This window comes from Falco rusticolus, chromosome 7 (assembly GCF_015220075.1).
Source record: "Falco rusticolus isolate bFalRus1 chromosome 7, bFalRus1.pri, whole genome shotgun sequence".
In the NCBI taxonomy this organism is placed as follows: domain Eukaryota; kingdom Metazoa; phylum Chordata; class Aves; order Falconiformes; family Falconidae; genus Falco; species Falco rusticolus.
In genome coordinates, this window is record NC_051193.1 from 1,999,977 (window position 1) to 2,023,250 (window position 23,274).

General features: G+C 57.5%; 1 protein-coding gene across 1 annotated transcript in view; it reads left to right on the forward strand.

Moving 5' to 3' along the window:
* The window catches only part of CCDC33 (coiled-coil domain containing 33), a 43,768-nt gene that overhangs the window by 19,830 nt on the left and 664 nt on the right, over nucleotides 1-23,274 (forward strand). The window contains exons 7-21 of the mRNA XM_037393795.1: nucleotides 628-729; nucleotides 928-1,019; nucleotides 1,165-1,285; nucleotides 5,217-5,346; nucleotides 5,455-5,576; nucleotides 5,862-5,933; nucleotides 10,744-10,869; nucleotides 20,075-20,181; nucleotides 20,503-20,661; nucleotides 21,326-21,765; nucleotides 21,879-21,967; nucleotides 22,194-22,325; nucleotides 22,529-22,601; nucleotides 22,808-22,929; nucleotides 23,162-23,245. Of these exons, the coding sequence (XP_037249692.1) occupies nucleotides 628-729; nucleotides 928-1,019; nucleotides 1,165-1,285; nucleotides 5,217-5,346; nucleotides 5,455-5,576; nucleotides 5,862-5,933; nucleotides 10,744-10,869; nucleotides 20,075-20,181; nucleotides 20,503-20,661; nucleotides 21,326-21,765; nucleotides 21,879-21,967; nucleotides 22,194-22,325; nucleotides 22,529-22,601; nucleotides 22,808-22,929; nucleotides 23,162-23,245 (1,971 nt within the window). The remainder of the gene's footprint in view (nucleotides 1-627; nucleotides 730-927; nucleotides 1,020-1,164; nucleotides 1,286-5,216; nucleotides 5,347-5,454; nucleotides 5,577-5,861; nucleotides 5,934-10,743; nucleotides 10,870-20,074; nucleotides 20,182-20,502; nucleotides 20,662-21,325; nucleotides 21,766-21,878; nucleotides 21,968-22,193; nucleotides 22,326-22,528; nucleotides 22,602-22,807; nucleotides 22,930-23,161; nucleotides 23,246-23,274) is intronic.

A 23,274-nucleotide genomic window follows, 5' to 3' on the forward strand; every position in this document is an offset into this window, starting at 1 on the left:
CTCAAAGAGGCTTGTGAGCTTCCTGCGAGGTGGGAACAAGGCAGGCGTTGTGCTGGGCCTTTTTCATCTCTCTCCAGTGGGAAAATGTGGAGGAAAAGCAATGGGATTTCAAGCTGGGAAGTGCTTTTGCCCTCAGCATCCTGTGCTCAGTTGACCCCTCAGCAGCTGTGGGGCCAGGCCATACGTCCAAGTGTTTGTTAAACAGGGGCTGCTGTGCATTCCTTAATGAGGCAGGTACCCAGCCCCAGAGAGAAGCTGCTTCCTAAGCCCTTTGGTGGGGATTTCTCCATCTCAACTTGTAAACAGTCCCAGGAACCTGGCTGACAGCCCCCTGTACAGCTGAGACCTGGCAAACTCACTCAGTACACCCCCCAAATCAGCCTCCCCTATGCTCTGGCTGGCAGAAATTAGTGTCCTCTTCCCTGCACAGGGATTGGGAGCAATTAAATATTTAAATGCAAAAAGATTTATTATATTGATCTTTTCCGGGAAGGCTCTAGGGAACAGTAAGCTTTAATTATCAGTTGGTGCTTTATTGTCAGTGATGGGCTGCCTGCGCGCCCAGTGCCCACATTTGGTGACCTTGACCCTTCCTCCTCCCACCGGGTCACTCTTCTCCGCAAACAGCCAAGGACGCGGGACCCTGTGGGGACAGTCCTGCACACCACCATCATCCGCAAAGGGAGCTTCATCCCTCGCTGTGATGGATTCAGCTATGCAGCCTTGGAGGTGAGAGGTGGCCCTGGGGACAGGAGGTGGCAGCAGGGGTTTGCAGGGTCTGGGATGGACCAGAGCATCTCAACTCAGAGAGGATGCTGCTGCACGTTGTCTCCTGCTGTGGTGGATCTTATGCTGATTTAGGGCAGCTTTATTTCCCCCCCATTTGCTGTGCCCTCACCACTGACACCCCCCCCACACACTTCCCAGGTGCTGCTGCGGGGGCTGTCGGCCCCGCTGGCCAGCCCCCCTGGGGCCCTCGTCGCTGTGGCCAGAGTTGTGACCAATGTTCAGGAGTACAAGTGAGTGGTGACCATGGGGGGCTGCTGGTGACGTGGGTGGGTGGTGCTGGGTTTGGGACAATTGCCTCCTCCCATGGTACATGGCTTGCCGGGAATGGATGTGGCCCCACACATGCTGACTCTCCCCCTTTCCATCACTTCACAGGCACCGCATGGAGAAACATCCCATCTCCTGTCCTGGCATCAGTCCCGCTACCATCACATTCCCAGACCCTCCAGCATCAGCCTTCAGTATCGCCCGAGCTGCCAACCATGGCTACCCACAGGTACGAGGCCGAGCATGGCCGTGGGGGTGCACGGGTCCAGCAGCATCCATCCCATCCAGGTACCAATGAGCATCTCTCCTTTGGCAGGGGAGCTGAGCACCCCTGCAGAGAAAAGCTTTAGGGGCAAAGCAATGCTTTGAGCATCAAAAACACGGTCCTCCTTGCCCTGCCTGCAGAAACCCACAGGCAGCACCTCATTTGTGTCTTGTCCTTCATTTTTCCCTCTGCTCCGCTCACGCCTCCGGCTTGAGTGCCGCCTCTCAAAGGCAGAGACCTTCTCCTCCCCGGCCTTAAGTACCGTGGGGAAAGCTAGCGACGCACAACTTCAAAATAGCTGTTGCCAGGGAAACATATGCTTTCAGCACGCGGCATCATCAGTGAGCAGGAGGAGGGCCCCCCTTTTGTTCCCGAGCCCTGCCAAAAATTGGCAAGGAGGGAGAGGCAGGGGACTGGAGGGATGCTGGGGCAGGGGGGAGGTGTGAGGGGGCAGCCAAGCCAGAAGCCAGCGTGAAGCTGCCGCCTCTCAAAACCAGGGCTGCTCCATCCCTTCACCTCTGAAAAGTGCCAGCCGAAAGCGTGGTGAGGGCAGATGTCCAGCCACCCCGAAAAGATGGATCCAGCTGGTCCCAAGTGCTGGCGGAGCACATGTTTCTCCATCTTGGTCCTTCTCCCCCGTGTGTTGAATTTTGATCGTCGGGGAGTGAAGCACCTTTGTACCAACATGTTCGGGGAGCCCATAAATAAAATATTACTTAGAGGAGACCAGCCAAATGCCGAGTCACCCACAAGGCAGTGAATTATCATAAAAATCACTAGTGCGTTTCATTCATTACAATAATTGTTGTTTTATTGCCCCCCTCTCCTTTTCCTCCCTGAGTTGTTCTTTGCAGGTGAGAGGCAGGGGGAGCACCGAGGACCCTCTGCTTTGGGTCTGTACCTGCCCTAGCCCCCCTGGAATCAGCACCCCCAGCCCCACCGTGGCAGTGGGCTCAGGGTACAGGCTGCCCATGCCAGCTCTGGAGCAGATATTGCAAAAGAAATCCCCATGCTCTTGCCCCTGTGCTATCTTTTGGCCACCCCCCAAGATGCAGCACCCAGAGGCTGCAGTTTCTCAGCCAGAGCAAGGATATTCCACTCCTCTAAATGCAGCCAAAATGCATTTCCTTTGGATGTATATGGATAAATACAACCCCCACCCCACCCCCCACCCCGTGAAGCTGTGGTACCCAGGCGCTGGGCGAGCCCAAGCCAAGCCCCACAGCCCTGGCACAGGCGGCAGTGCCAACACGGAGCTGTGGGAGCCCAACGCAAGAGGACAAGTGATTAAACCCAGCCATCTGGCCTGCATGCACGCTGTTGCCTCCTCCTCTCCTTCTCCTCCTCCTCCCCTCCGTGCCCACATGGCTCTGTCTGTCTCTGCACATCACTGAGGATGCTCTCCCTGGGGATGCACAGACAGGTTGCCCTGGGGAGCTGCGTAATCCCCATCCGCTCTCTCCTCCCATCTCCTGCCTCAGTTTCCCCACACGTAGGATGCGCCTCCTTCCCGGGGAGGATGTTCTCCTAATGCCTAGGAGGAAAGCTTAAGGGGGAGGCTGGGAGGAGGAGGAGGAGGGAACGTTGCTGCTCCAGTTCCAGAGGTTAATGGCTTTCCCTGAGTGAACTCCTGGGCAGGCTAATCGGATTCGATAATTCTGCCAGCCCAGCGTGTCCTCTCGCCTGTCGATTCCCATCAGCATCTGCAGACAACAGCACTTGGGTTCACCTTCAGCGGGGCACCCCTCATACTTCTCTTACTTAGGGGGTTTTTGGGTTCCCCGGTTGTTAACCTTTCCCTGCCTGGCCAGGGGCCTGGAGACCTGGTCTTCCTGGCCAGGACTTAGCTGAGACCTGCACAGAGCCACCTGTAAGAGTGTTGGGTGCTCTCCTTGGGTGCTCCTGTTGAGCCAACAGCCCCTTTCTCACCAAAAGGGATGGGTTTGGACACACTGGTGCAATGGCAAATCCACAGGGCGGATGGGCACTGGGCTGTGCCTCCTACAGAAAGCCACGCTGCGTCTGTCCTCCAAGCACCAAGCTCAAACCTCTCTACCATAAATCTCCTTTTGGGTTCTTTCCCTTGGGGACCCTCCAGCTTAACCCATGTATCTGGAGCTTCTCACTCTTCTGGGGTCTGCACCATCTGGACAGGCAGCCGTGAGGACCAGGGGATGGCCCCATCCCCTGGGAAGGCAGGGGAGATGCTGTGGGCTTGGCCACCTCTACCCCTCCTCATGCCAATGATGCTGCCTTTGAATCAGCTCTCAGCAGATGAGCTGGGGTAGCTAAGGAGGATGAAGGCGTCTCCTTGCTCCTCCTCCTCCTCCCCATCCCCTTTGTTGTTTCTCCAGGTGGCCCTTGGCAGAGGCAGTTGCTGTGCCAAGATGTCTGCCCAAATCAGTGCATCAGCTCTGATGCCCTGGTGCAGAGCATCCATCTGTCCCGCCAAGCCGGTGGGAAGCAGCCTGGACCCAGCAAGCACTCCTGCCCCACCCCCCACAGCCCCCAAAATCAGGGGGGGAAATCAGGAACGACATCTCCCATCCCTGTCCGGGTGAGAGGAGCCATGTGGGCTCGGGACCTCTGGCAATTGGGGTCAAATTAACAATATGCTCCCACATTTGACTTTTCCCTTCCCTGCTGAGTCTGAAATGGCACCGTCTCACAGTGCCTTGTACAGGTCGATGCCAGGAAAAGTAACTGGAGGCGGTGTTCAGTGCTTTTTAGATTTTTCCCTCCAAAATTGGGCTTTCTGAGGCTGATGAAACAGCCCCGTGGGCTGGGATGCAGGCTGGGAAAAGAGAGGAGTGACTGCAGAGTGCTGAGCCAGATCCAGCTGCTGGGAGCTGCCCCAGTCTGTATAGGTTTTCCATAAGGACTTACAGGCACAGACTGGGCTCCCTGCAGTCAAAGCAATCTGCATCCCAGCTGAAAACCCCAGCTGATGCTAGGGAGCCCCTGACAAATTCCCAGCCAAGAGAGCCAGCCCGGTGCTGAGCCAGCACTAAGCGCTGCCCAGTGCAGCCCGTTGCGGAGGTGTTCTTGGCTCTGAAGCATCCCAGCCCCGCACTCCCCTTGCTAACAGCTCCCAGGGCTGGGTAATGCACCGTTGTGGGTCTCTGAGGTGCGTAATGCCCATTAGCATCCCCAAACATGAGCAGGGGAAGACCCTCCTCAACCAAGCATAAATGTGCTGATGCAGAAAAGCCGATCAGCATCTCATCCCTGTGGGGCGATGCTGACCAAGGGGAGGGAGTAACAGCATTAAAAAGGAGCTGCTGTCAATAATTTCTCGATGTTGGGCAGCCAGTGTTAAGGCTGACCTTTGGAGAGCTGGCAGGGCTCTCCCAAGGTAAAGAGAAGCAGCTGCTGGCAGGGATGGACCGATGCCATTTCCGACGACAGATCTCGGCTCTGGGGATAAACATGTTGCCCACTGTTCAATATCTGTCAGGACACCCAGATGTCATGCTTAGGAAAGGGTTTTGTGATGATATATGGACCGCAAAATCCTGTTTGGGCTTTCGGGGTCCATGGTTCATTGCAAAACTCTTTCCCAAGTGCAAGTGCCAGGTTGCCGGACAGATACCAAAAGGCTCACCCCAGAGCAGCGTGGGTCATCCTCCAGGCTCTTCCCATGATGTTTTGAAGCATGGGGTAGTTGGTCCATGTGGTGTTTTCCTCCTCTGGCTCTGCGAGGGGGAAGCTTTTGGCAGGAATTAGCCAGAGAGAAGTAGCCAAGCTTGAAGACCCAGTGAAAGCCAGGGGTGGGATGCAGCTGCGCAGGCTGTGCTTTTTGTTACCCCACCTCTCCTCTCTCCCCTATCTATCTGCTTATTTATCTCTAGAGAGAGAAGGTATCTGAAGGAAAATTTTCCTGTTGTCTCCTAAGATGTCCCGACCAGCTGGACCCCCAGAGCAGCCAACCTGGAACACCTCCTTCCTCTTCCAAGGCCGAGATGTAGCCACCATCTTCTCCGAAGATACTGCCCTGGCAATAGAATATTATCCATACAAAACCAGTGAGTTCAGGGTCCCCACCGAGGATGCTCTCCCTTGTCCCTGGGCTTGGCCAGGGGCAGGTCCTGGGCTGCCGTGCCCCCAGCCAGCTGCTCTCACCCCTTCCCCAGTGTGGGATGCTCCAGGCACCCTTGTTCCTGTGGGATACTCGGTGCTGCCCCTCACCAGCCACGTTTTCCAGGAGCTAGCGGCACAGAGCGGTGGGATGCGTGTGGATGGCCTCGCTGTGCAGGTAAGCCAGGAGCTTTGGGGTAACACTGGGCAGGCTGGCACGGTGATGGTACCTATAGGTGGTGATACCTATAGCTGCTGGGATGGTGAGATGGAGATACCACCTCTTCATCTGGGTGGGCCACCCAGCACAGAGCTCCCAAGCATCCCATGGGAAGCCAGGGTCTCTGCTCCAACCCACAGCCCCGTGCCTTCGGGTGGCATTTGGGTGATGTCAAAGGCACAAAGGGCTCCAGTAGAAACCCAGAGGCCAGTGCAGGCTGTGACCCTTCCTCTGCCTCCCCAGGGCACGGACCTCAAAACCACAACTGGGGCCACCCCAACCGTGGGGCTCTGCCTGCAGCTCCTTCGATCGGAGGTGAGATGCTGGGGAAGGTGAACCCCGAGGTGGGAGGAATGGGGGTGGGGTGGGAGGGATGGGGATGGGGTGGGAGATGGCTCTTTAGAGCTACCACCCTCTCTCCAAACCTCTCAGGTGGGGATCAGCTGGGCTGGGGCTGGGTTTTATCCCTTGCACCTGTTGTCTCAGAGCTCTGAACCACGCCACTGGGCAACTGAAAAAAAATGGCATCGTTCTTGCTTTCACGTATCCATCCTTTTCCCAGGGGTTTTGGCACATGCTTGTATTCCCAGGCAATCCTGACCAGAGGCAGCAGAGCAGGCAGGGCACAGGCAGGGTATCTGGGAGAGGCTGTTCACTGTCTCCATGTGGAGAAAGGCCAGGCTGGTTAACCGCAGTAACAAATGTCCAGCTGTCTTCATCCAGCATTTGTGGTCCCCAGGGATGTCACAGCAGGGAGGGAATTTGGCTGCTTTTCCTGGGGAGGAGGGAACCCTGCTAGCCCTTGGCTCCAGGACCAGCCCTTAGGCAGGTTAGGATGCAACCATGAGCCCAATCGATCTAATTACTGCAGCCTCCAGCCTCTGCTCCCATCTGCAAAAAAAAAATTAAAAAAAATCCTATCCCTAAAGTGAATTTGGGACGGGTCTGGATGCTGCGCTGGTGACCGTATCCCACCATCCCCCTGGGAGCCGTGGGGGCCAGGGCTGGCTGGTGGGGGTCTTTGGAGGGATTGCCCAGGGGGGTCAGCAAAAAGGGGTCTGCGTGTGATGAATTATTCACATGGGTGTCACTAAGTGCAGAATTAATCCTTTTGCTTCCAGCTGGCTGCTGCACTAAATTATCACTCGCAGTCATGCGGGAAAATGCTGCGGAATTCATTTAGCTGATTATTGTTTTGATCTGGGAGCTGTAATTTTTTTTTCTCCTCTTCCCCAACCTCTCCCTTTCCCCCCCTCCAGCCCTGCCTTCCTTAATATATGTAAGAGCTGGGAGTGGAAACAAAAAGCAGGAGAGCCAGAGCTGGCCTTGGGCTCTGCGTCTGGTTAATTCATCCGGCGGCAGCCCAGGCAGACGGACCCAGAGCGATGCAAATCAATGAGCGAGCTGCCACCGAGCAGGGAAGGGCATGTTCGGCTCCTCCCAGCATTGCCGAGGCCCTTGTTCCTTGCCTGGAGGTCAGGATTTTCTAAGGAAGATGCTGCAGCTGGCTGGCTGTGATCCCCAGCACCCCAAAACCACGGCCTGGCAGGCAGGGGAGATGATGTTGTGGCTGCAGGGGCAGATCCTCTCCTCTCCCACTTTGAGCAGCCCCAGGCTTCAAGGGATGCTTGAAGGCTGGATTTCCAAGTCCTCAGCTCATGGATTAGTCCTGGGCTCAGCTTTGGGACAACAAGAAGCGGCCAAACGGGGGCCAGGAGGTAAAGACAGTCAAGGACCAACAAGGCATTGGGGCAAGCCTTTGTACCAGGTTGTCTTCGGGGTGTGAGGAGCCACAGCATCCCTGCCTGTCCTCTGGGGTGTGAGGAGCCCCAGCATCCCTGCCCATCCTGCCCCATGCTCCCTCACCCCACAGCTCTCCCCAGCCTGGTGGCAAAGGAGAAGAGTCACCAAGCTTATCTTGTTTCTTTTTTTTTTTCTTTTTTTTCTTTTTTTTTTAGTATTTTAATGTAGAGAGCTGAAAATGCATAACCTAGATTGGCTGGGCTTTTTATAACAAACAGCTAAATAAACTCTGGGCCATCTGTACTCCCCGGCACACTCGGAGCTGGGTGTAAATCCCGGCAGCTCCGTGGCCTCTGCAGGGATTTCACCAACTCCTACCAGGGGTCTGGATGCTCCCGAGCTCGGCTTCAGATGCTCACATAGACCCTCCCTGCTGGGAAAATGTCTCGAGCGCCAGGGTTTTCCAGGGATAAGGGACTCCCCATAAATAAGACTCATCCCCCAGTATTTCTGCAGGGTCTCAGACCCTGCTACATTTGTAATAGCCACAGGGAAAGGGTTTGGAGCAGCTGCTTTATTAAAAGCCAAGATCCCTGACACCAGGGATGAGCAAACAGGAGCTGTATTATCCCAGGGAAAGGGCAGTGCTGGGTTGCAGCCCCCCCACCCCTGTAAAGGCACCGAGACCCCCAGATTTGCCCCCACCCAGCCCATTTCCCCCTGCCTTCATCACCCTGCGCTCCCTCTTTGGAGTCCAAATGAGAACAAAGACTTGATCATCTCGGGGAGACAAAGAAATCAAAGACTTCAGCAAACGCTGGCGTTTTAGCAAATTAATGGCTGTCACTGAAAACTGTTGCAGCGGGAAAAGCTGCAGCTGACTCATCACCTCCGTACTGGCTGGTGGCTCAAGGCAAGGCTCCTGCTTTTTCTTCATTCTTCTTTTTGCACCCCAATTTAGTGCCTTGCCCAGGAGAGATGAGTTTGACCATGCAGTAGCCAGTGGCAATCCATGCTACAGGGTACAGCAGGATGTGGTCCCTGATGTGCCCGGGGGATGCTGAGCCCCATCCAAGGGCTGGAAAATACACACCGGAGGCACCTTTACTCCTAAGGGATTTATTCATCACCCCTGTTTATTAGCCAGCCTGTTTCACAATTTGTTTTGGCACGACCCCACCTTGCTCAGCCCATTAACTCAGGACCTGGGACCTTTGGGGTCGCCTCAAGCCTCTGCCACCCACTTTGCTGAGCACCCTTGGTCACGTCACCCAAGACAGGGTCTGGGAACATGCCGGCACGTGGTGACAGCCTCTGAAAAAAAAGGGAAAAGCTAGTGCTATTTATTTCCAGGCAAGGAAAAAAAAAAATCAACAGGCTGCTTATATCATTGCTTAAACAGCCTTAATTTCTATAATTGCTGCCATTTAAAACCAGAAGCAGATCGGTGCCTGGTGTAAATTGTCACAGCGCCAGGGTGTAAATTGTCACCATGCCAGCCTGGTGACCAAACCCCTTTCGGGCTGGCAAAAAAATAGGTTTACAATTGGTTGGGGAGTGGGGAATCACCGTGTGTTTCCCATTACTTCAGCCTGTCTGGTCAGGTTTGCCCTCCATGAGCGCCGACACTGGGGTTTTATCCCCAAACCACGTTGCAGGGGATGGAGAAGTTGGTGAAAGGCTGGTTTCGGTGAAGCATCACCCTGCCCTGCTAATCATCTTCTCCTGGTGAGCTGGCAAACCCTCCGAGGGCTTTCGGCAGAGCTTGCCAGCTCTTGATTGACACCTGTCAATCAAACACATCACCCATTCCTCTTATTGCATGGCAAATTACAAGAGGCATTATGGCATCACTGTCGGCTGGGAGCATTGTTAGCTGGGGAGAGCCAAGCCAGTGAGGAACCAAAAAAAAAGAAGCAGGGAATGTCTTTGTTAAGGAGAATTTGTTGGTTTCCGCCCGGCTGGTCCTGGGGGAGTGTTCAGGGCAGCGCTAATTGAATTAAGAGCACATGCACTCGGGCGAGCAGCTCTCCGATGGGCAATGGTGGCGGGACCGGGCTGGCCATCGCTCCGGCGCGGCGGGCAGCAGCTGCACACTGGCCTCAGTAATTGCAGGCAGAGCCTAAACTGTTGCATTTTGCATGATGCTGTTCCCCAGGGAGGGGGAGAGTGGTGGGGCGGGGGGCATCTTCACCCCAGCTTTGATGCTGAAGGAGCTTGGTTGAGGTCGGGGCGGTGGCGTAATGAAATGCGGCAGCAGAGGGGATGATGATGCTGATGGTGTTAATGAGGCAGTGATGGGGAAGGGCACGGGGACGCCTCTGGACACTTCATCCCTGCTGCCGGGCGGGGGGATGCTCACCACTCTGGTTAGCTGCACTAACGAGGCGCGGCCGGGCGCAGGCACGGAGCAATCCCCAGTGAGGGCCACTTCGCTGCTGCCCATGCCCGCAGCCAATTTGGAGAGGGCGCACAGCCTGACTGCTCAGCTGGCAAAGCGAAGAGAGCATCCAGGAGGTGGGGGGGTGAGGGGGAGCAGCGGATTTGCCAGGTCACGGTCACCAGCTCTTAGGCAGTAAATTAGGTGGGTGCTGGCGTGCCATGCCTTGATGCGAGGATCCCAGTGGCAAGGCAGGTCCCGGTCACCTAAATCTGCCCCAATACTGGGAGCCAGGGCAGCCAGGTCAGGGCAATAGTCCCTGTCCATGACCTTGCCGTTGCAGGCAGCAGCAAGGAGTGTGCGGACTCCATCGTTTATTCCATTAGATCTGACTTCCCCCTCTAACCGGATTAGAGAGGAGTCTATAAAAGCCAGGCTGGCGGGAGGAGAGCAGGGCGCACCGAGCCGGGTGCGGGAAATGAGGGGCAGGGAAATGACATTACTGCTGCCAGCAGCATCTGGCAGGGGTCTGGCAGGGGCTGCCCATGTGCCCCAGGTGCCTTATCCGGCCAGCACCGAAGCCAGGGCAGCGCCAGGCAGCAAGGTGGCTTTTAGCATCCCTTTGCACCCACAGGGCCTGGGCACCCACCTCCTGCCCTCCCAGGGACGGGGAGAGACAGGCTGAGGGGGGCACAGAGCTGCCATTTCCACCATCACAGGCTTCAGTGTGAAGGACAGCGTCCTCCTCCTTGCCTTGTCAGCCAGGCACTGGTTCACCCCAGGGACTCCCTCCCTGCCCAAAGCTCCCCTCGCACTTCGCAAAGGTGACATGAGTGTGGCCAACCCACAGCTCTGTCCCATCACGCCAGTCCTGGGGACATACTGGAGACTTGGGTGGTGGGGCAGGAGACATGCAGTGGGGGTGGCTCAGTCCAGGTGCCCCCTCCTTGCCCCTGCCACCCCATCCATCCATCATCCAGACCATTATCTCTCCCTTCCCAGAGACCAGCAGCGTTCCTGCCCCTGTCGGGCAGCGGTGCCCTGCCCAGCCTGGAGCCCACCACCGCCAGCATGCTCAGGAGGGGCGAGGAGCTGCCGCCAGCCCCTGTGCAGCCATTTTATTGCCAGGTAAGAAGCAGCCAGCGATGGCATGCTGGCACCCTGCCCGCTGCATCACCCTGCCAGCCCCCGAGAAGGCACACACTCTGCCTCCTAACAGTGAAAATCTGGCATAGATCCCACATTTTAATCTCCCAATCTATGCACTGCTGGGAGGGACGGGTTTTATCTGTAGCCTGGTTGTAACAATAATTTCTTGTGTTGTGCCCATGGAGGAGCCTTTCTGGCAGTGCCCACATCCCCAGTGCCCAGCTGTTTCAGGGTGGCACAGGGGCTGGAGGGGGGACAGCATCCCATCACCTTGCTGGTGGCAGTGCTTACTGGAGCAGCCTGGATGCACCAGCTTCGATCTAATTGCTCAATCCCAAATCCATTTAGCAAATTCTCTCCTATTACCACTGCATTATGCTGGAGACCCCAGGCACCTCCAAGCTCATACCTTTTGGCTCCAGGAAAAAAAAGAAAAGGCAGCTGTTCTCCTCCTCCAGCCTTTGTACCGATAAATGGAGCCCTTGGATGAATTTAAACCCAGCCCTCCTGGTCCTAATATCTTCCTGTACTTTAAGCCATCTGGCTTTAAAAATAACAGGTCGTTAAACCCCAATTCTGCTTATTAAATAGCTGGGAGGGAAGGGGTGGAGGGGCCCTGTGCTGCCCCAAAGCCCGGTTATTTCCCTCTCAGCAGATGACCTGCAACCCAATCCCTTTTCTCCCTACGATTCAGGCTGCAAAGCAAGAAGAAAATTAACAATAAAATAACAACCATAAAAAATAGAGAAAAGCTATTTGTTTTTCCTCCAGCTGTTTTAATTCCTCCAATCCACTGAGCTTTATTACTTCCCTTTCCGTGGCTGTGCCGGCTGCTTTATGCCCAGCCTAATAGAAACCTGGAATGGGTCACGCGGAGGTGGGTACCGCAGCACGGCTGAAATGCGGTGAGGATGCGAAGTCCAAATTTGATGGAGCCCTGGGCTCCAGAGAAGCCCCACCACCCTTCAGACCTGTGCAGGACCCAGCCCTGGCATTACTACATGGTCTATGCGACGTGTTTTCACCCCCAGCTTTGCCACTTGTGTGTGCTGATGCCCTGAGCAGCCTCAAGCCCAGCTGGCTGTATCCTCACAGCAGCACCCCTGGGTCGGCAGGTGAGGGCGGGTGGGAATTGGTCTTGAGGATGCTTCCAGCATCCAGTTTTAAAGCCTGAGTGGGGCAGTGGCCCAGAAAGGGTTTGCACAAGCCTTGGGCACCCCTGCCCTGCCTAAACATCTTTTTGTTCTGGCTAAAAATTCTAGAAAGCGTTGCTGGTAGGATTATTATTTTCCCCCCCCCCAACCTTTGACAGCCGTTTTCTTTCTTTTGCTTGTTTCTCCCTCCTAAAGCACAAATTATTTTCACTCCACTTGCATTGCAGTGTGGGGAATTTGCTTGGAAAGCCCTGGAAAGCCCATCTCCTGACAGCCCCGGGAATCAGGGCTGACACCCTACTAATGGAGCGTGCGTGCAGGAGGGAGCTGGGACATGACAGCCCCCCCGGCAGTGGGGTCTAGGGGGGTCTGGGGGGGAGCACTCTGCTGATCACAGCCCTGTCACTTCTTCCCACTCTGCTCTGGCTGATCAAACCCGGATCCCGGTCCCTACCCTGCGGCTTTAGAGGTCCTGCTCCAGATCTGCTTGTTAATGCCTTCATTAAAAAAGGGCGGGGGGGGGGGGGCGGGGAGAGGAAAACAAAGCAATGAGGAATATTATCAGAGATGGGGTAAACTTGCCCTGCCCTGGTCCCACGGAGGCAGAAAAGCCTCTGCGCAGGTTTGTGCTGGGACATGAGCCCCCCCTCGGGCTTATCAAGGTCTGAGACTGATCTCTGCTGGATGAGCGTTCTGACCTTAGGCCGAGGTTTACACCGGGCTCAGCCGCACCGTGTTTTCCTACCCTTGTGCCCTCTTGCTAAATAGATTTGTGCCTCTCTTACCAGTCAATGAATAATTTACAAGCAGCACTTAACGATTAGGGGGGCGTTTTCTCCAACCTCTTCAAACATTTGCTTCTTCTTCAAGCCTTTCTCTCCCTGCTCCCATCACCCCTGTTTCCCTGACCTGTCACTGCCGGGGGTTTCACAAGCCAGAGGGTCTCCTGTGGGGCTGGCAGAAGTCAGTGGTTTGAGGTGTTTTTTGCCTTGCTGGCATTTTGTTCCTGGCACTGCACGTGTGCCATCAGCTCTATCGCATGAGAGCCCAGATGTGCAGACTGTCCCCCAAAACCGCACCATGGCATGGCAGAACAGGCAGCTGTGAGGGGGGATCAGGATTTCTTGCTTGGGGCCCCTTTGCAGGACCCATTTCCAGCTGCTGGGTGACCTCCGAGGAAGACAAGGACTCCTGTGGCTGCTAAGCAGGGGGTTCTGCCTCAGCGAGCTGGGAGGGGACCCCCCAGCACAGGCACTGCTGAGCCCAGCAGCTCCGCCAGACTGGTGCCTGCAAAGGTGGCCCACTGGTGGTGGTGGTGGTGGGGGGTGGTTGCGGTGCGGGGGGACAAGGTGCTGTGAGGGAAAATGATGGTGCATGGGGAGAGGGTGCTGCAAGGTGTGAAGGTGCTGCAAGGGCTGAGAGTGCTGCAAGGGGAGAGGGTGCTTTGAGGGGATAGAGGGATGGGAGGGGAGGGGGGGATGGGAGGGAAAATGATACTGCAAGGGGAGAGGGTGCTGCAGGGGATGAAGATGCTGCAGGTGGTTAAGGTGCTGCAGGGGGTTAAGGTGCTGCAGGGGGTGAGGGTGCTAAAGGGTGATGGTGAGCAGGGGTGAAGGTGCTTCAGGGTCAGGGTGTCACAGGGTGAAGGTGCCATAGGGTCAGATTGCTGTAGGCTCAAGGTACCACAGGGTCAGGGTGCCGTGGGGTCAGGGTGTGTGCAGGGTGCTGTGGGCTCAGGGTCAGGGTGCAGTGGGATCATGGTGCCGTGGCTTCATTGTGCTCTGGCTCAGGGTGCTGTGGGATCAGGGTGCTGTGATTCAGGGTGCTGCAGGGTGCTGTGGCTCAGGGTGCTGTGGCTCAGGGTCAGGGTGGTGCAGGGTGCCGTGGCTCAGGGTGCCGTGGCTCAGGGTGCCGTGGCTCAGGGTCAGGGTGGCGCAGGGTGCTGTGGCGCAGGGTGCCGTGGCTCAGGGTGCTGTGGCTCAGGGTCAGGGTGGTGCAGGGTGCCGTGGCTCAGGGTGCCGTGGCTCAGGGTGCCGTGGCTCAGGGTCAGGGTGGCGCAGGGTGCTGTGGCGCAGGGTGCTGTGGCTCAGGGTGCTGTGGCTCAGGGTCAGGGTGGTGCAGGGTGCCGTGGCTCAGGGTGCTGTGGCTCAGGGTGCCGTGGCTCAGGGTCAGGGTGGTGCAGGGTGCTGTGGCGCAGGGTGCTGTGGCTCAGGGTGCTGTGGCTCAGGGTCAGGGTGGTGCAGGGTGCTGTGGCGCAGGGTGCTGTGAGCCCCCATCCCGCCGGTGCCGCGGCCGTTGCGGTGCGCGGCAGCAGCGCCCCCTGGCGGTGTCTCCGCGCTCCGCCATCCCGCCCGCCGCTGCGCCGCGGCTGCCGGGGGTCCCGCAGCTCCGGGGGGGTCCCGCAGCGCCCTGGGCAGCTGTGCTCGGGCTGGGCTGGGGGTGTCCCACTGCGCCCTGGCCCCGGATGAGGCTCAGTTAGGTTTGCCGGTGAGCTGGACACCCATGGGTGCCCGAGCCCCCACGGCACGAGGCTGGGCACCCCCAGCACACCTGTCATGCAGGATTAAGCCCATCAATAAAAGCGACCCATAAATCAGCTGATGTGACCCCACGTTATATTTGTGCCCCTCTTATTTCTCAAGGACATTAAAGATTCAGCAATTTGCTTCCGCTTTTATTTAATTAGCTTTTTGCCCCTTTTATTTAATTAGCCAGCACTCAAAGATCCCGTGCCGAGGGTGGGTCCCCCAGTGTCCCCACTGTGTGACATGGGGGCACGGATGGGGTGCCCTGCATCCAGCATCACAAGGTGGGGAGAGGCCCTTGATGGCATTCAGAGTACGGCAGAAACCTCCCAGCACCCAAATCCAGCCTCAGTCCCCCCAGTCCCTGTTTCCAGCTGGCTGGGCTGGGGAGAGGAAAAGTAGCTGGAAATGTTGTTTTCTTGGAGGCAAGATGGGGCGAGGTGGGATGGTGAAGAGGGGGATAGAGGGGCGAGCGGGTTGCAGGACAGTGGAGGGTGCTGGAGGGGCAGGGACCCAACGGCAGGGGGTTGGGGGTCTGGGGGTGTCTGGGGTTGCAGACGGTCTGAGTGCTGCAGCTGTGCTGCATCGGGGTTTGTTGGTGACCCAGGCTCTGGGCAGCAGTGGGAAACACATCGAGCTTGGTGGGTTTTGCATGTGCTTCTCCCTCTTGGGGCTGCATGGCCATGGGTGGGGCAGTGGGGGGTATGGCCTGGGGCCCCCAGCAGCCAGCCAGAGCAGGGAAAAAAAGAGAAAACTGCTCCAAAATTCTGGGTTTTGTGTGTCTGGGGGTGCATGCATTGGCATGGGTGCGCCCCTGTGTGTCCTGCTCCAACGTAACCCCAGCAGCGCTACTAAACTCTTGGTGAGCGCAGCACAGGAGGGCTCATCCATCCTCACTTAGTGACTTCTCAGCTTTTCCCGGTGCTAATTAACAAAGGATGGGGCCCAACAGCTGGGAGGAGACGCTCAGGGCGGCGGGTGCTGAGGGCAGTGGGTGCTGCACAGCACTGGGTGTTATCAGCCTGGTGGCTTGGGGTGTTGATGGATTTATGCTCGCTGCTGAAATGCAAGGGGGTTTTATCAGCAAATCGAGTCGATACATAAGCAAACGTGAAAATGGATGGCCACCACGCCGGCCATAAACTGCTGCCAGGCCAAGGGCAAGTCACAGCAGCGCCTGTCACTGGGGGGGGCGGGGGGAAGCTTGGGGGTTAGCCCTCTGCAGCCACTGGTTTTCCAAAGCTAGGGGCTGAGAACGCTTTGAGGGCACTTAAAAAGTGTGGGGTTAGGGGAGGGTATGTAACTCGGGTCCCGTGCACAGGTTTTAAAAGGGATGCTTGGAAAACAGACCCTTTGGGGTGCTGCCAAGTCTCCTGCTGGTACTGGGGTTTTTTGTTGTATTTCTCCACTTCCTCACATCCCCAGCTGCTAGAATTGTGTTTACCTTACACAGATGAGGATGTTTTCCTATGAGGAAAAAAAAAACCCCACAAAGAGCCAGTGGGAACCCAGGGTAACAGTCGCAACCTGTCTCCCTCATTTTTTGATCACAGGAGGGGGCTTTTTTACACTTGGCCCCAGTTTGCGGTCATGGGTGAGCAGCAGTGGTGGGGGATGCTCTGGCCCATCCTGGGAGGCTCTGCTGACCTTCCCTTCCTCCTTTTCCCTTTGGTCCCCACCACCAGCAGCAGGATATCCCTTTGGGACATTATTCTGGTTGTCCCAGTCCCTCCCAAAAGCAGCCCCGTGCAACGGGATGGGGAGGAAATTGTTTTTCAGGAGCCAAGTGCTGACTCAGCCAGAGTTTGCTCCCAAAAGTCATCTCATCTCTTCCTAGCTGTCGATTTTCTCTTTTTCTCTCTCTCTCTCTTTTTTTTTTCTTTTTTTTTTTTTTTCCTTCTTTTTCTTTGAGCAAAATAAACCAGCAGCGACTCGCAGAGGAATCACAGTCCCTGCTGGTAGCACAACTGCTTTCTTGAGCCTTATCTTGAAGAAGCAGGCAGGCGGTGGGAGCCCAAGGAGCAGTTGTCCCTACACGGAGCATCCTGCCTCCCCGAGTTACCCGGTGTAATCTAGAGGCTTTTATTTCCTTGTACGACACGATATCAGCAGCCGGCAGCTGGGCCCGGAGCCGGATAGCGATGGTAATCACCCACCCTAAAATCATCATCCTGGTTAGGAAGGGAGCAGAAGATGTGGTGTCTCTATTAAATCGAACTCGGCTCAGATTAAGCGCTTTTCAATGCAATCCAATTAACTCTTAAATTGAATTGTAATGCTTTGGCTAATATACCCCCGTCCCTGCACAGCTCCCCGCCCCCAGCCCATGCATGGGAAGGGAGTTCAGCCTTAGTTTAATCAGATAAAATCCCGCTTATGTGCTGCCTTTCACCGGCTGGTGCATCCTGCCTGGTGTGTGGGCAGTGGGGGGCTAAAGACCCCCCTGTTTCCCCCAGGGGACCGATAAATGCCCCAGGGATTGGGGCTCACCAGGGAAATGCTTTGATTTTGGAAGTAGGGCGGGGGAGGCAGGGAAATGTTGCCCCACATATACATCTTTTCCCCGGGCGTTGTCCAGAGGATGGGTTTGGGTACTGGTGTGTCCCCAGGGAGGGGCTGGGGGCATCCAGGACCTGACATCCCCCCCAGCCCCATCCCGTACCAGTGTCCCAAGGGGATGTGTAAGGTTGATGAGGGCATCAGGCAAAGCAAATAAAGGCGTAGCTATCTCCTGATGGTTTCCTTGTGAGCTTTTGTTCCACAAAAGAGGGAGAAATAGGATTTTTTTTCCCTCTGATCTTCCTAAGCTGCTGCAGCAATTTTTTTTTCCTCAGATATGTAAATCTGAGCTTATCCCATCTTCATAACAATTAAGGAATTGGGCTTAATACTCATCCAGGGACATGTTATTTGTTGAGCTGGAGGGAGATTGTGTTGCGGAAGAGGCTGGTGCTCTGCCAGGGGCTCAAATGCCTCTGTGCTCACAAGTGAAACGAGTTGGCCTGTCCTCAGCCGCTCTCAGGGTGCATTGCTGTCCCCTCCCCGGCCAGGGATGGGGTCAGGCCAGGCCATGCCAATGCAGAACCCTCTGGCACACCTTATTTTTGGCCACTTTCGGACCTTCCAGCCTCCTGTGGCGGTTTATTGCTAGCCCCACTCCCTTGCTTCACTCCATGCTGCTCCGTCTAGAGTCTAGAGATGGATTGATTCCAGCAGTCGAAGCTAATCGGATACATCAAAGCGTCTTGGAGCAATTTGTTAAGTAAATAAATAATAAAAAAAAAAACAAACTTGGCCTAAGCAAATATAGGAAGGAGGGGGGTGGTTTGTCGGGGTGGATGAAAGGCTCTAAAGGCAGAGGAAGCTTCAGAGGCTTGGAAATTATGAGGAAAAAAATTTAAAAATAAATAGTTGAGTGCAAGGAGTTTCAAAGCTTCCATCATTTCAGACGTGGATTCCCAGCCTTTCATCCCAGACCCCTGCGGGAAGGAGAGACGCAGCTATCTCTGGGTGGATGTGAGATAGGAGGTGTAGGGGGAAATGTGTCCAAATACCCTTAACTCTGCACCCATCCCTGGGGACAGCGCCGGGGTGATGCTGCCTGCGGGGAGTGGGACCGCGGGCAGAAAAATGGGGTGGTGGTTATCTGAGCAGCGCTGGGCTGGGACTGAAGGCTGGGTATGGTCTTCCAGCCTCTGCAGGTGTTGTCTGAGCCTAGAAAAGCCATGGGTGAACCCAGCACCTTCCAGCACAGGCAGGGAAAGCAGCTGCCCAGCCTGGGCAAGCCAAATGCAGCCCTGTGCATTATTGATGGAGCAGATAATTGCACACTTCCCACTGGCTCTTTGATGAAAAATTGATGGCACGGGACGAGGTAGCGAGGGGCTCCATCGACTTACACCGGCCTCTTTGTTTCCTAACAAACACCAGAGGAGAGGTGGGTGCGGGATGCTGCAGCGGGTAGGAGGTGCAAGAGCCGCTGCGGGTGCCCTGAAAGGGGGATGGGACTGGGGGAACCAGCTGGGACAGAGCATCCCTAGCCTTAAAATCCTATAAATTCAATCTGGGGATGAAAGTGGGGTTTGATCAGCAAATTATCCTCTGTTCAGGATCAGGCCAAACCCCAAGGCAGAGCTGAAGCCTGATGCCGCCCAGCATCTCCAAGACGTTGGTCCTCAGAAGTTAATTGAGCATTTGAAACATCAGAGAAGTGTGCTGGGAGGGGAGAGCGTTTCCATGCCCGCATCCAAGGCATGGAAATGAGGTGCTGTCACTGCCAGAGCCACCTGGCCGCACTGGGACCCGGTGGTGGCTGCCACCGTCACCTCCCTGGGTCTGCGCTGCTGGGAGCAGGAGATAAGGCAATGGGGACCGAAACGGGGCTGGGGCTGGGGAGGGGGGGCTGGGGGCTGTAAGGGGCTGGTGTCTCAAAGGGAGTGCTTGCAGGCAGGCAGAGCTGCAGGCAGGTGCTGCCCGCTGGGCCCGCTGGCTTTGGAAGGGGCAATGGCACGTGCGATGGTAGGAGGGATGCTAGAGGGGGAGAGATGCGGGTGGCCAGGGCAAGGAGCCGCACAGCCAGCTGCCTGCAGCTGGGATGCACCCGTGTGGGAGCAGCCGGGTGATTTTAGGCACTGAGCTGCTGCAGGGAGGAGCTGCTAAGGGAAGGGTTGTGTTGTAGCAACAGCCACCGGCGTGCCAGGCTGCCAGGAGCCCTTGCACCACCAAAATCCCTTTGCCAGCAGGAAGGGCCTGGGAAAAACAGCTTTTCCTCATGCTACAACCCCCCCAGCATGGCTGTAAGTCCACTGGCCAGCAGCTCAGGTGGTGGCATGGGGATAGGGACGGGATGTTTGTCCGGGGGTGGCTGAGCCGCTGGGAGTTTGTTTGGAGCAGGCAGAGCCTGGCAACCCGCTGGCAGGCAGGGCTGGCTGAGGGGAGCAGGGTGCTGGGGGCACCCCAGGAGCGGGGACAATGCTGTACTACAGACCCTTCTCTGCCACTGTGAGTGGGGGGGGGGGGGGGGGGGGGGCACTGGGCGGGGGTGGGGACGTCGCCCTGTTCCTGGTGTCACCAACAGGAGCTGAGGAGTCAAAGGTCCCTGTCACAGGGACAGTGCCTGGCTGGGGTTGCTTTCAGCCACAACCAAATTTCCTCCCAAGGGTGCATGGGTCAATGGTCCAGCCATGCGATGATGCTCAAAGCCAGGCATTTCTAAGTGTCCCCAGCCTCAGGAGAAGGTCTTCCAGCCCTGCAGCCACAACATGTTACACCCAAACCTCAAAGCGGGGTGTTGGAAGCATCGCAGCCAGTGATTGCGGAGGCTTTTGGGGCAGGGCTGGATCCTGACCCCACACCTGCAGTGCCAAGGGTGTTTTGCTCCAGGTGAAAGCCAGGAACACTGCTCCCAGCCATGGGGAAGGGGCTGAAGGAGCTTGCTGCTCCTCTCAGAGGGCTTTCCCCAGTCTGCTCCTTATCCTCACCCTCTTCTCTGATGTCTCCTGCCAGCTCCACCAAGACAACGTGTCCCTCCCAGGAGCTGACAGCGTGGCCAGCATCCTGCCCGGAAAGCAGCCATTCCCACGTGGGACAGGAGCGCTGGCAGGGGAGCAGAGGTATGGGGACCACGCCGGTTTTGCGGCCCCCTCTTGGCTCCTTCTTCTCATCCTCCTTGGGGTGGTTTCCTCCTCCCTCCGTTCTCCCCATGTTTTCCCCAGCAGCTTCTCCTCCTGCCCCACCACTGCTGATCTTTCTCCTCATCTCCTCCAGGCTCCCATCCTTACTGCACCCCCACCCCCACCCAAACTTGCCTTGCCCCCTGGCACCCCATACAGGCTCCTGGCTCCTACAGAGCATTCCTCAGCAAAGGCTTTGCCGGTGTTTCACTCTGGTGGGAGCAGCTGGCCAAGGGTGTCCCCCTGTTCTCTGCTCTGCAGGTCCCAGGAGATCATCAGGGACCCCCAGGAGCTGGTGAGTGCCAGGGGAATGGGAGGAGTAGGGGGCAGCGGGGGCATGGGGGGGACAGCAGTGTCCCTGAGGCAGGTCCTGGCTCCGGTGGGGACCAACGTCCGGCTGCTGTTGGCTCTGTGCTGCCGGTGAGTGAAGGTCTCGGTGGGGGCAGTGCTTGAGTTTGGCTGTAAGGGGCTGCACCCTGGGCACCAACCCAGTCCTGGGTGAACCAGATCCCAGGCAGCTGGGGAGGAGGGGGCTGAGCCTCTGGCTGCACCTGCACCCCCCTTCCCCAAGGCTGTGTGATGCCGCTGCACCCCCTCCCCGCGCCCCAGCCCCGCCGCAGGCCGCTGGCCAAGGCCGTCCCCAAGGCTGGGAGTGGGGGGCCAGGGGAGCTGGAGGCACGCGGCTCCCTCCGGCCAAGGTCCCTGCTGTCGGGATCCTCTCCACAGCCCGGCGTGGCAGGGAGGGATTCAGGAGGGTCTGCCTGGGAAGGTGCAAACCCTTGGGGAATTATTTCCCCCCAGCATCACCCGGCAAGGTGTCGTGCAGCCACACGGGTGCTAAAAAAACCCCAGGCTCATCTGTGTAAACATTCATCCCTCTGTTATTCTTCACCACCTCCCTTCTTCTAAATACCTGCAAAGCCTCGTAAGGCTCAGAGCGTGTGGCTGACCCCCAGCTGCAGCACTGCTGCACCCCATGGTCTTGGGAGAGCTGGTTTTCTTCCCAGGGGGTGGTAGGAAGAGATGGGGAAATGGGGGGGGGGGCGGGGCTGGTGGCTGGAGGGAGAGATGGGGGGGTGGGCAGGAGAAGGTTTGGAGGGACAGGAGAGAAGGATGGATGGATGGAGAAGAGAAGAGAAGGATACATGGATGCATGGATGGATGGGAAGAGGATGGATGGTTGCAAGAGGCAGGGGAAAACCTGGATGTTTCTTAGCTCCTCCATGGTGGGTCTGACTCTCCAAAGAAATACCCTCAGCCGAGCTTCTGGTGCTGGGGAAAGCCCCGGCTGGCCGCGGGGTGCCAGCAGCTCTGCTCTGGGCTGGCAGGAGGCGAGCGGCTACCGACTGGCACTGAAGCGGATGGCAGGGGACCTCCTGTCCCTGCGCCAGCATGTCACCAGCCTAGAGGTGGAGAACGGGCATCTGCGGCGCAGCCTGGCCACACAGGAGGACCTGGGCCACGCTCTGCTCACCGACGTGGACCTGGATGTCATGACCCGGGAGGAGCTGCTAGACAGGCTCAGTGCGTGACAGGGGAGGGGAAGGTGGGAAGTGGGGGACCCCCCTCCCTGTTGCAGCAGAGGGGGCTGCACCATCCCTGGCCAGGTGACAAGGATGTGGCATGGGCTGTTGCAGCCACCCTCAAGCGCAAGCTGGTGGCCAGCACGGCAGAGATGAGGAGACTGAAGGACCGTGTTCAGCAGCTGCAGAATGAGCTGATCCGGGTATGGACAGCGGCAGGAGTGTGCAGGAGCTGCCTGGGAGGGATGGAGTGGGGGTGGAGGAGCAGGGGGGCAGCAGGGAGAGCGTCATGGCACCCCCATAGCCAAGCGAGTGCCTGAAACCCCCGTGACCCCCACCATGAGCCTCTCCCAGCTCTACAAGTGATGCCCTAAGGCTTGAGGCTCAGCGCAGTGGTCCCTGGGGGCTTTTCCCCTTCCTCCCCCCCAGAAAAACGACCGGGAGAAGGAGCTGGTGCTGCTCCAGCGAGCCCACCAGCAGCAGCAGGCTGCGCTGAGGAGGTGCCAGGAGAAGGTGGCCAAGACGAAGGGCTTGGAGGAGACAGTGCGGCAGCAGGAGAAAGTGAGTTGTGGGGCACAAGGTCGGGGTGGGAAGGTCAGCCTGGGGGGGCATGAGGCTCTGTGGAGCAGATGGGACCCTCCGGCCCATCCCACCCCTCCATGAGATCTGCCTGGTCCCAGGACCATGGTGGCTGGGGAGGTGTGATGGTCACCACTGCCTCGTGTTGAGCTGGTGACATGGGAATGGCTCTGCTCGCTCCCAAGGTGATCGAGGTGATGGAGCGGGTGCTGCAGGAGCAGCTCACTGGGACGGGCTTGAGCACTGAGAAGCCATCAGGTGGGTGCAAGCAGAGATGGGGACCCTCGGGGGGGGGGGGGCCTGCTGCATTCCTTTGGCCGTGGGATGGTCTGTGGTGGGGGATCAGAGTTGGTCCTGAGCCCTCCAGCACCCATTCCTGGGTGTCGGGGAGGTGAGGGCTTGCTCCTAACCCCCATCTCTGCACGGGATGGGGGGTGTAGGACACATCCCCCCCCACCCCCCAGGTGAAGCCCTCTCCGAGGAGGTGTACACTGCTCTGCTGGCTGAGAACCGCAGGCTGCGGGAGGAGCTGGCCAGGCCCCACCACCACCCACCCCCCCTCTCCCCACGGCCCCCAGCTTTGCCGGTGAGACTGGGGAGGGGGGAACAGGGCTGAGATGGGGAGTAGAGATGTGGCACCCCAGAAAGCAACACCAGGGGGTAACTGGGCAAACTGGGGGCATCACCTAGGTGGCAACTCCAGCTCTGTGGGGTGATAGCCACCCCCGTGGCTTGCTGCCCCCCAAGAGCAGGGTGTAGGAAGCGGGGGGCGATCCAGCATTGCCTTTCCTCTCTCCTGCTCATCTCATGGCCTGCAGGGTGTTTTCGGGGGTGCGGAGAAGCTGTCTCTGCTGGCCAGGCTGGAGGAGGCACAAGCCCGCGGGCGGGTGCTGGAGAGGCAGGTGGGCATCGCCCTCCTGCACCCCATTTG